The following is a 12045-nucleotide window of genomic DNA, read 5'->3' on the forward strand; positions in this document are numbered from 1 at the left end:
CTTAATTTATATATAATAGCAAATAAATAAATATATAATCACGAGTCTGAGGGCCAAAATGATTTTCCATCTGGGGTCAGCAGGGGCCTAATTGATATTTTTGTTTCTGATCATGTTTGAGCTGCAGAGAGAGAGAGAGGGTGAGACTCAGAGAGAGAGAGAGCCATTACACACCAGCATGACAAGACACAGAGAGGGGGGGGGGGGGGGGGGGGGAGAGAGAGAGAGAGAGAGAGAGAGAGAGGTGCCATGTGTTTCCTGTCTGCGCGCCAGTCACCTCCCCTTGCTCCGACAGGATGGAGGTCCCGCGTGCTGCTGCCTGCCCTGAAATGCACTGAAATAAAGGCTCCTCCTCAGCGCTTTCACTGCCAGTGCGCCTTCTTTTCTCCATCCTCTTTCCCTCTCTGGACTCTCTCAATTTTTGTCTGTTTATTTTCATTTTATTTATTGTTAATATTGATTTCCCAGCCTGACTTCCCCTACGGTGTGTTGCTTTTACAGGAGAGAAAGGTATGTCTCTGTTTTTGTTTTCCTTATCACCAAATTCATCCTAAAATTACAACAACAATTTACAACAGCTAATTTAATTTAATTTCTCGCGATTTGACCGTAACTCGGCTGTATCAGTGGCTTCGTAATACTTCAAAATAGTAACTAAATAAAAGCAGGGGTTTGCGTGCGTTTTGGCACAAGAGACGCAGAAAGTTAAGTACGCGCAGGGGAACGTGAGATAGGCCCGCTTCAACCTAATTTCGAGCAGTCGTATGCGGCTAATCTGCGCAGAAGCTTTAATTATATATGGGCCTGGTCTTTTATTTACAATGCAAAGACGCACGCTTGGACCTGTGTAATTAGCTCGCGGGAAAGCGGCTTATAGTTGTTCTTTTCCTCTCCGCTAAGCGCATTGACGCAGCTCAGGCTGCATTTTCCTTCTGTCCTTATCCACCTATAAGATTCTTATGTGACCCTTAAGTAGTTCCCCCTTAACGGCTGAGCCGATTTCAGGATAAAGAGTAGCGGTAGAAGTAGATCCACCAACGCGCAGGAGCCTGTAGGACAGGAGAGGAGGCAGAGAGCACGGAAATCATGCTGAAATAATAAATACGTCTAATTAATTTCACTTAAAAAGTATTATTATTATTATTATTATTATTATTATTATTATTATTATTATTATTATTATTATTCAAACAGTTAAAAGACCCTCTGCTATTGCTTCATTTTAATTATGACACAATTGTAATAATTACTTTTATATATATAATTTTTGGTCAATGCCGATTATAATAATACGGAAATAATATATATTTAATATTTGCCTTTCAAATGGTTATTATTTAGGCGTTTTAAAGTATTTTTATTCGTTTTCTGTGATGTTTTTCATTTTTCTCGCAGACTTGAGTCATGCGAAGATTCAGAACACGGTAAACATATAGTGCTTGCGTAAACAACCCCACGGGCCTCCGGTTCACTGTCTTGTCTTCTGTTTGACTCACAGGCTTCCAGGGATGGAGTCGATGCCCGGACAGCTTCGAGACGCGGGACGAGACGCTAGCTCTTCCCCAAGTTTAAAGCAGGGCGCGCAGAGCTTTTCCAGCCCCGGCTCTCTCAAACCGAACCAAGTGAGTGAGACATCCCTGTACGGGGTGCCCATCGTGTCTCTTGTCATAGACGGCAAGGAGAGACTGTGTCTGGCGCAGATTTCCAACACCTTGCTGAAAAACTACAGCTACAACGAGATACACAACCGCCGGGTGGCTCTGGGCATCACCTGTGTGCAGTGCACGCCGGTGCAGCTGGAACTCCTGCGCCGGGCCGGGGCTATGCCCATTTCCTCCAGGCGCTGCGGCATGATCACCAAAAGGGAGGCCGAGAGGCTCTGCAAGTCCTTCCTGGGAGCGCACAGCCCGCCAAAGCTACCAGAAAATTTTGCATTTGACGTGTCTCACGAGTGCGCATGGGGCAGCAGGGGCAGCTTTATACCCGCGAGATACAACAGCTCCAGAGCGAAGTGCATCAAGTGCAGCTTTTGCAACATGTATTTCTCTCCCAATAAATTCATTTTCCACTCCCACCGCACCCCAGAGTCCAAGTATCTGCAGCCGGACGCGGCCAACTTCAATTCGTGGAGACGCCATTTGAAACTGACGGAAAAAAAATCCAATGATGATATTTGCCACGCGTGGGAGGATGTGAAGGCCATGTTCAACGGGGGGAGCAGAAAGAGGACTCTGCCCATGAGCGGCTCGGGGATGTCCTCGCCCATGAAATCACAGGCCTCGTCCAGCCTGGTTCAAAGCAGCTCCCCGGAGATCCCCCACAAAACATTGCGCTGCGACGAGGATCAGGGGAGCAACAACCTGAGTCTGGCGAGGGGCGAACGGAGTTACCCGGTCATCCCGGTGCCCAGCAAGAGCTTTGGCATGCTTCAGAAAATCCCCCCACCTCTGTTCCCTCACCACCCCTACGGCTTCCCTAGTTATGGGCTGTGTCAGAAAAAGAGCGACGGGGTGCCTGACGTGAACAAAAACAACATCCCCGGTGTGTTTTGGCCCGGCACAAAGGATCCGATCTACCCGGCCTTCCCCATGTTTTGGCCTGCAGCTGGAGGCCTACCGATGCCGCCCTACCCGGGCTCCCCACCCAAACCTCCCCCAGAGCTGCTGAGCGTCCGGCCGGCCGAACTCGACCTGTCGGACCAGAGCGAGAGGGGCGCAAACACACCAAAAGACACCAACCACCACCCTCACCACCAGCAGGACGGCGGAGAGCGCTGCCCCAGCTCCCAGTCCTCCTCCACCCGGAACGACGAGGACAAGTCCGGGGACGAGACCTCTCAGAGGAAAATCAGCTATATCTCCGCCTTTAGACCCGTCGTCAAAGACGCAGAGACCATTGCCAAACTGTACGGCAACCGGGACTCCTACGGGATACGCCCCGGCTACCTGTCCCCGGATTTTATCAGCGAGAGCTCCAGCTACAGATCGATATCACCGGACAGAGACAGCGTGGTGGACGACGACGACGACCTGGACGTGGACGTGGAGTCCAACCGGGGACAAGGCGAAGAGGATCCGATCCGGATATCACCGGGAGGAGACCACCGCGACTCCCCTGTACCGGAGCGGGTGTGCTCGGGTGCTGAGGAGAGTCAGGAGCAGGCCGATGCAGCCTCAAGCCCCGAGGCGGTCGCAGCATCACCGGAGGATTCCGCTCACACTGGGTCATCGGATGAGGACAGACAGATGCGTAATGGCTCCCCTCTTCATGAAGTAAGATTAGATTAAATGAAACTTTAATGATCCCCTTGGGGCGAGTTGAATTGTCACAGTTGTAGAAAATAAGATTAGAGAATTAGAGAGTGCATTAACATATTAGCCTCATTCAGACTTTGAGAAAGGAAATTCCAGATGTAGATATGTGTTTATTATTTATTATAGATATTAGTCGTAAGAGTGGTTAGTGGGGAGTGTTTGGACCACCTGCAGTGAAACTGCCTGAGTCCACGATTTTCTCCCAAATTCAGTTACAGCAACATTTTTTAATAGATACAACATAACACACACACACACACACACACACACACACACACACACACACACACACACACACACACACACACACACACACACACACTGTTTTTTCCCGTTTTCAATGTTAATTAAACCACTGTATCCCAATTTGCACAAATCTGCAGAAATATTAATTAAAATCAAAATACTTTAATAACCCCGCTTCTTTCACCATCTTCACATCAAGCCACTCCTTTTATTTTCTTAAAAAAATAAAAGAGCGTAAATTGCGTGCACCAAATGACCAATAATTGCTGTGCCGCTATTAAAGACGATTGTTCCTTTTACAGGTGTATGCTCATGAAAAGGACGGCCACGTGCTTCTGAACGAGCCTTCCACGTTTGGGTCCAAACAATCGAGCAGCCCCCGCAGATCCAACGGTAATTACCGATCCGGGTTATTAATGCGAGCGGGAGCGTCTCCTCGTCCTTTACCTGAAAATGTTTGTGGCTTGTTCGCTTCTAGGTGTTCACCACGTGTCTGAAATACAGACCCAGCGCACTGCAACGTCCTACCAGGAGCAGGACAGACAAGGTCGTTAATCATTCTGTTATCTGCTGTTTTAAAAATCGTCTTTACTTTTAATTATCGCCACATCTGACCACTTTGGGCTGGTTCGATACTTTTATTCAGCAGCTTTTTATAGTGTTACAGTTAATCAGGTTTTTATTGTTAGTTTTTTTTATTTGTGCGCAGCCGATGGAGCTTTACGCATCGACATCAGCGTGCACGAAAGAGACCTGCAGAACATGGCTAAAGGTAGGAGGCCCTTTTCAAGCCCGAATATGGATTAGAATTGAGAAGGAGGTGATATAAAGTGCCAGTAATTGTTACTCCATTTTTTTTTTTTATTTGAGTACACACAGGGTGTGTTAAAAGCTGTGCTGGTCACTGCATCTAATCAGGACTAAATTTAAGTGTTATTTTAAATATTAACGAGTTTGCTTAAGCAGTTTGGATTGCATTAAATCTAACAAGACCGCAAACATTTTCAAATATAGTATTTTTTTATTAAATGAACATTAAATATTGAGTTCCACCTCATTTTAAACAGAGCTAAATACCCCCAGCCTGTTAAAGATGGCGTGCCAGAATCCAAATGTGCATTTCCATTTTTATTTATTTAAATTTTTTTTAGGCCTAAAGTGTTTCCATAGTTGTTAACCACTTAATCACAAGATGTAGGAGTTTTGACTTATTATTATAAGAGGAAATCGTTTAGAGGCTATTAATATTTTAACGAACAGAGCCATAACCCCGAGGCACGGCAGCTAATTATTTTACAACGCTTGGAAAAACCCTGGGACTCCATTATTATCGTCTCCACCTCCAGGCAATGCATGGCAATTACTGTGGCAGCGAGAAAGGAAAACAGTGAAAATGGTTGTTATCGAGGCTGTGAACGCACCTGAGAGTGCGGCTCGCATAAATCTTTATGTGCTGAAAATTCAAGAATATATCATTGTAAGTGGAAGTGTGTGTGTGTGCGCGCTTTAGGAAAAGCTGCTGATTTGTGGTGATTGGTGATGTTTTTTTGTTTTTGTGCAGAGGAATTACAGAAGCAGCTCGTGGAACAAGTGGAGCTGAGGAAGAAGTTGGAGAGAGAATTCCAGCATTTAAAAGGTGGGAGCATCACGAGCGTGTTTTTGTGAGTGAAAGTGACACAGACAGAGAGAGAGAGACACGCATTTTACATCTCTGTCTGGATTTTTAAAAACAGGCCGTGCTTTACAGCCAAACTATTTGCAGGAGAGGGAGTTTTTATTCTTTTTTTCTCCTTTGAATCCTGGATTGTGTCTTTAAATGTATCCCCACAAAGTCAGAGTTTCCATCTGATGTGGCCTTCGGTACTCTTCAGATAATTTTCAGGATCAAATGAAGCGTGAGCTGTCCTACAGAGAGGAAATGGTCCAGCAGCTGCAGATTGTTCGAGGTTTGTCTCTCTCCTTCTCTCTCTATATATATACACATATATTGTGCGCCTCCATAGACTCTGACTGTAAAGCAGATGTAGATCAATGCTCTTTAAGTTTATGAGGGGGAAAAATGGAGCCACAAAAACGTTTAAATATCATAAAGCATTGTAATCCATCTGAAAACAAAAAAACCATGCACTGAACTAAAAAGGAAAAAAGAAAAAGAAAGGAAAAGTGACACTTGCATATTGAAATATTGGCAATTTGTGTCCAGGCTTTTTCCTGTAAATTTCATACTTTTTTTTTTGTGTCCAGCAGTTCAGTAAATTATTAGATATCAAAAGGTGAAATTGAAACCGCATTGTTTTGTTACCAAAGGTTATTTTCTCCTAAATCATGCTCTGGAAAATTGAATAGACAGACCATTATGTAGTGCTGTATCGGTTACATGCAGTAGACAGCAACTAATGCCGCCCGTTAAAGGATTGGTTTAGTGTTACAGTAGTTTAAATACAGGGTTCAAGTACACAGAGGGGTCACTCTAAATACCACAGGGGCAAACAACATACATTACACTCCTCCACCTCACATCCTCCAACAGCAGTTTACATTTTTACTTATTTTATTTATTTATTTTTTGTATTCATTTCATTTTTTTCGATAGACACTTTGTGCAGCGAGTTGGACCAAGAGAGAAAGGCTCGTTATGCAATACAACAGAAGCTAAAAGGTAATTTTATCTGGTCCAAGAAGGAATACGTGTAATCTTTGCCTTCAATTCTAAATATGCAAGTGGAACTTTTTATTAAACATCTCCTGTGATCAGTGATCAATAGACAATATTTAAATTACCACCACCACCAACAACAAAAAGCAATAAGGGGTAGGTTTACAATTTTCAAAACAGTCTCAAGGCAGTGCTCACATGCACACATTAAAACACTGAAAGCACCGCTGTGTTCCTCCTGGTGGCTCTTCAAGCGATTTCAGTGTAAGTGACCAAAAAGCCACAGCAGGCAGCACTCAAATAAAGTGCCCATCTTCCAAACTGGCACTTATTTACAGCTTATTTTCCCTCTTTTTTTTTTTACTGGTCCTCCACCACAGCTCAGCACAGAAACATTGTGTTTTTACAACCTTTCCATCCATCTGATTGTCTGTATACTTAATCTGTGCAAAAAAACCCCAAAAAAATACCCCAGCTGCAAATGCATTTTGCATGAATTTGTACGTAATGGAAAATGCTTATTAATAAAGGTGAGCTGGAAAGAGCATTTGTAAGTCATATGACTTTAACACCCAGTGAAGATAATAAAAATTATGGCCCAATTTGCAAAAAGAAATAAGGAGAATGTGGCCAAATTCAAGCAAACCCCAAAAATGAGTGGAAATGCGCTTTATTTCCTGTCTTCTTTCTATTCCTTTTCACATCGTTGTCCAACGTTTTGAGGTTTTACTGCTGATTTTCTGATTATGTCTCCTTGCTGCTTCCTCTTCTTCTGCAGTGGTTTAATGGCGGCGAACGGGGAGTTAGCTCCACCAACTGTTTCATTTAATTAACAGAAATGTTAATTAATTCTCTTCAAATTTGAACAACATTTGGTGGGAAAGTTCAAATTTGTGGAAACAAAGAGTAAATAGGACTTGGGAGGCGGGGGCGAAGGGATTTTTTTCCCCCCCTGTCACTTACACTGAAGTCATCTTAGGACACGAGGAACATTTACAACAAGTAGAAAGAAAATAAGGGTTGAATATGTGAGTATTGTTACTCTTTACAAGATCAGAGGAGGCATAGATCCAACTCACACTTCATTGTGTCATCGGTAGTTTGTGAGGTTGCATTGTCTGCATTTCCGCTGCATGTTCTCACTGATGGACTCGTTCCTCCCCAGAAGCTCACGACGCCCTTCACCATTTCTCCTGCAAGATGCTCACCCCCCGTCAGTGCACCGGAGCCTGCACCTTCAAACCCCCGCTGCTGCCTCCCTAGTGCCTGGCACAACACAGCACCTGACCCCAGCACAGCCCAAAAAAATAAAAAAAAATAATAATAAAAAAAAGCAACACATATATACACACACGCACATACATAGATATGAACACACAGGCCCGCCTCAAGAGCTCTCACCTCCCACCAAGGAGCACCAACCTGCTGTACAGATGCACTGCTGATTTTAGCACCTGACTTGAGCAAACCCATCGAGACTCAGAGGAGAGGGATTTGACGCCTCCTCAAAATAATAAAAGAAAACGAATAAAACTGAACTCTTGTATTAGAGAGATCAGGGTTTGCTTACACACAGAGTTTATGTTGGGAATCACAGGATTGTAGACGTGAAGCTGCAAAGCTCAAACCAAGGAGTGTCCCCGAGTAAAGCTGTCTGCTCTTGAGCTATTCTGAAAAGAAAGAGAAGAAGAAAAAAACCCAACACTATATACATACAGTATATATATCATGTGACGATGTGCAATGTACATTTGTGATATTAAGTTCAAAATGTATCTCATTGTTTAGATTCTGTTGCTTGTTTGAATATGTTGGATTTTTACATATGTTTGTTATTTATCTGTACTGGATTTAACTTATTGTTTAGATGATTTGTAACACTGTACGTGGTTAAGCACTTTAAATGGGCACAAGTCATGAATTTGACCAAATTCTCTCATCAGAACTACGAGTATGTTTATGGTTTGAATAGAGCACATTATTATTGTTATTACGAGCACTTAACTCAGCAGCCCTTCAGGTTTCACATCAAACAATAAAAGACTTTTCTTTCACCGAGTGTCGCGTCACGCCAGCTCTGAAGTCTTTTTTTGTAATCTCATGTGCATTTTAGACACAAATCCATCACTTTCTCTGTGCCAGGGTTTTCCATGGTGACATTCATCTGTGAGACACAACCAAAAAATCCTTTCTTGTCCACGTGACTGTCTTTTTTATATGGAGAAGACACTGTGGGAAATAGAAACAAATGCCAGTTTCTGACTTGATTTACTCACAATTTACCAGTTTCTGTATGCACTCATGTCCATATGAATAAAATGTGAAGCCACTTTCTGCTCTGTAGCCTTTTACTCCATTGGTTTCTTTCACCGGTGCGAGCCTGACACCTGCTGGCCTCCGCGCAGAATAACTCCTCGTGAGGTGGCTCATATTTCGCCTTATTGTATTTGAGTTCAACATGATCTCTTTCATTAGGCAGCTACATCGGTGCATGACATGTCCAGTCAACTTATAATGTTTGACGTCGAGTCAGGGGAGCAGGCTGATCTAATAGTGAAATCTAATTCTTCTGATGGGAGGACTAATAGATATTGATTACACAGCTCTCGGTCCCTGGATGCTGAGAGAGATACTCACATAATGTCACTGAGACACAATGAATGTTAATTTTCTGTGAACGTAATTGCCCTGCGTGGCAAAGCTCATTCCCTCTGAATACTAACGAGGCCCGCAGAGCTGAGCACAACTACGGCGGGAACGATTGGCTGCTTTACTGTAGTGTTATCCAGCCGCTGTAATATTAAGCAAAAGCTCATTGAGTCTGATATGAATGGATGGATTATGCGACAGCGGGAACCTGGGCACAAAATAACTACAAATGACACAGCAGCGTGTTTTCTCTTCTCCTCTCTGTTAACGTGTGGCATCTATTTAGCCACGTTTTGCTCCGTCTAGTTATTTTTCATGTCCTCGTGGTCATTTTGTAGCTCTTTGTTGAAGGTTTCTATTTCTTCTGTCTCTTTATTGTTATTTTGTATCATTTTTTAAGGCATTTTACATCTCTTTGCCATGGATTTGTTCCTCTCGGCCATTATGTTGCATCTGTTTTTTGGTCATTTTATGTCTCGTCATGGTCATTTTGTCTCATTGGGTGTTTTTCATCTCCTTGTGGTCTTTTTGTGCTTCTTTATTGTTGGTTTGTATCTCTGTGGAGTCCTTGTGCATCCCTTTGTGGTTGTTTTGTGTCTCTTTGGGGAGTCTTTGCACCTCTTTTCTGCCATCGCTCTCTCTCCCTGACCTCTTGACCTCTCTGGGTTGTGCAGGGTAGTCGGATTCATCGGGACATCATCCATGATAACAGGTTGGGAAAATCCTACTAACATATCCTACTATCAAGGATATTTCTAAACTGTAAACTGCACTTGCTGTGATTGTGCAGACCGAGTTGTTGCAGAAATGTTCAATTAGCAGTAACATTTATTGAAGAACTTCATTGTTTCTGATGCGTGTTATATTTGAAAATAAATCACATTCAAATAAAACGGGGGAAAACACGGAACTTTCACACAGCTTAAATTATCAATCGTAGGCTAATACTGTAAATGATACAATAATATGACAAAGATTGAATCTGAGAGATTATTTCATGGAAAATTAACTAAAATAAAAAGGCTAACCAAAGGCATCCCTCCCGCTCACGCAATGCCAGCTAACAAGCAGGAGCCATGTGTGGCTGTAGCGCTTGCTTATATGACTTTTGCATCAAAGTGATGAAGTATATTTATTTGCTGTACATTTAATTAACTGCAATGGTCATCAGTGGAAGATCAACACATGCATAAAGCAGGAAATGAAAACTACTGGTATGTTTGAATGCACTTAAAATGTGAAAGGTGTGCGTGTTACATTATGTAATCAGCATTTCAGTGTCATAGCTACATCGGCCGGACAATTTAATCTGTAACATTTTAACCTTTAGTCTGAAAAGTAAGTAGTAACATTTAATGCAGGAGGGTGAAAAGTATAATATGTATACATTTGTATCCACCTGATTTCTCATAGAGAAGCACGTTGATTTTGGCGAGTGGAGAATGCTGATATGTTTCATACCTGGTGCCGTCATACAGGATGTCACTGTCATGTGCTCACGAGGCTCCACTTTAGATCCATCCAGTCAAAGACTTTAAAAGGAGATTGACGTGTTATCCTCCTGTGGGACGGTTGTCTCGCAGTATTTGCAGTCTGGTCTGCTTATTAATCATTTGCCTGTATAAACATGTGTGGTCAGGGGACACCTGTCCCATCCCCGGCTGGAAACAATGCAACAGATGGCAGCAATCCATAGTAATATAATGAAACCTCTGCTTATTCTCTCCTATATGAAACAAGCAGCGGAACTAGTTTGGTCAATAGATTCTTTGTATGTGGAAAAGAGCCATTTGTGATAATGGATTTGGGCTCAAAGCTTAATGGCTTTGATGTAATACTGATTTTTTTTCTTGTTTTGTTCATGATGGAAATACAGAACCATTACAGCACACACAGGAGGGCCACAGAGGCGGGTTCACTATTTAGATCAGGTTGTTTCAGTTTCAGCTTCATTTCAAATGATAGGGCGCCACCTACTGGCTTTCTCATCAGTGATAAAAGGCTTGGTTGTTTCAGGGTATAAATATTAAAGTTCTTCAGATAAAGTTTAAATTATAATTTCTGCAACCAACCAAAAAGTAGAAAAAATTATTTTAGTTTAAAAATGGTAAATTAAGATTTTTGGAGAAGTGTTTCTAGTATTTGGGGGAGGGGAGGGCTTTTTTTTTTTCTTCTTTTTAACCAACTTGGCAAAAGGCTTTAAATGAAGGGTGTCAAACACAAGGCCTGGGGGCCATAATTGGCCTGTCAAAGAACCCAATCTGGGCCTCTGGATGGCTTTTTAAGATGTGAAGGAGGACTTTTAACTGTGTTTCCATAGCATTTCCTGCTGATAAAGAAATCCACCAGTACCATTCACACAAATGGTTAAGTCAGCAAAAAGCTTCTATTCTATTAGCTATCAATAAAGAAGTGTTAAAAAAGGGGTGGGGGGAAAAGGACATTTTCTGAGCAGTGAACTACCTGTTTTTTCTCTGTAATTTTACGTGTTTATTTATTTGTACTGACAGATTTCTTGCGTTTACTATAGCAGTGTTTCTTTATCATGTAGAAAAACTTTGATGTACTGCTGAAGTTGCACTTCTTCTACATTAAATGGGATATACGTGTAGTTAAACATCTTTACGCTGACAGAGAGGGGAGTTTTGTTAGATCGGCCCAATAAGATCAAAGTGTGACCCACAATGGAAAATGAGTTTGACACCCCTGCTTTGAATCAATACTTGCATATACAGCTTGATTTTCTCACTGGTAAATGTGGGTTAATGTGCGTTTTGCTGTCAGTTTCAGAAAGTTTAATGTCCGCTTCAATAATGCACTTGCTAAAGTGTGTGAGAGGCTCAAGTTCAATTCACAGGGTAACACAAAAATGGGCTGAACTGGGCCTTAGTGAGAATAGCATGTGGAGAGAATGGCAGAAGACCTGTTGTTTAAATCCTGCAGGGTCTCTGCGAGAGGATCAGTCTCAGACTGACAGAGAAGTGGTGGTGTGTCCAGGTTGCTTATAATGGATGGCAGAAGTACGACCAAGACAAGGAAGTAGGAACCCTTAAGAATGTGAACTTGTATTTTTGCTCTTTCTGCTGTCCATGCGGTGCCTGATTTTTATGATACGACTGATTGTTTTTATCTGAGGAAGAGGAAAGAGGAAAAGTAGAGCAATGTCTGAGGGGAGTGGCA

At 42.5% G+C, this 12045-nt stretch overlaps 1 protein-coding gene across 6 annotated transcripts; it reads left to right on the forward strand.

Annotated features, from left to right (window-relative positions):
* Positions 1 to 290: 290 nt before the first annotated feature.
* On the forward strand, positions 291 to 8546 carry skor1a (SKI family transcriptional corepressor 1a). Of its 6 annotated transcripts, none has more exons than XM_085274208.1 (9): positions 291 to 510; positions 1499 to 3272; positions 3863 to 3953; positions 4039 to 4107; positions 4270 to 4332; positions 5122 to 5196; positions 5432 to 5506; positions 6154 to 6219; positions 7382 to 8546. In XM_085274208.1, exons 2-9 carry the CDS (start codon positions 1509 to 1511, stop codon positions 7477 to 7479), a joined length of 2301 nt encoding a protein of 766 aa, XP_085130334.1. In that variant the 5' UTR covers positions 291 to 510; positions 1499 to 1508; the 3' UTR covers positions 7480 to 8546. The 6 variants fall into 6 exon arrangements, with proteins under 6 accessions (XP_085130334.1, XP_085130351.1, XP_085130362.1 ...); XM_085274225.1 differs by having other exon boundaries at positions 7385 to 8546; XM_085274216.1 differs by lacking the exon at positions 291 to 510 and adding an exon at positions 1025 to 1128.
* The last annotated feature ends 3499 nt before the right edge of the window (positions 8547 to 12045 follow it).

Source organism: Mchenga conophoros, linkage group LG1, assembly GCF_057382185.1.
Source record: "Mchenga conophoros isolate Kocher_MC1m ecotype Shallow Benthic linkage group LG1, M_conophoros_male_GT1.1, whole genome shotgun sequence".
Taxonomy (NCBI): domain Eukaryota; kingdom Metazoa; phylum Chordata; class Actinopteri; order Cichliformes; family Cichlidae; genus Mchenga; species Mchenga conophoros.

Bases quoted from the DNA above. Each gene is read 5' to 3' on its own strand.
- skor1a (XM_085274208.1), top strand. From the start codon at position 1,509: ATGGAGTCGATGCCCGGACAGCTTCGAGACGCGGGACGAGACGCTAGC. The intron at 5,197-5,431 runs GTGGGAGCATCA...GGTACTCTTCAG, and splicing joins AGAATTCCAGCATTTAAAAG to ATAATTTTCAGGATCAAATG. The intron at 6,220-7,381 runs GTAATTTTATCT...GTTCCTCCCCAG, and splicing joins AATACAACAGAAGCTAAAAG to AAGCTCACGACGCCCTTCAC.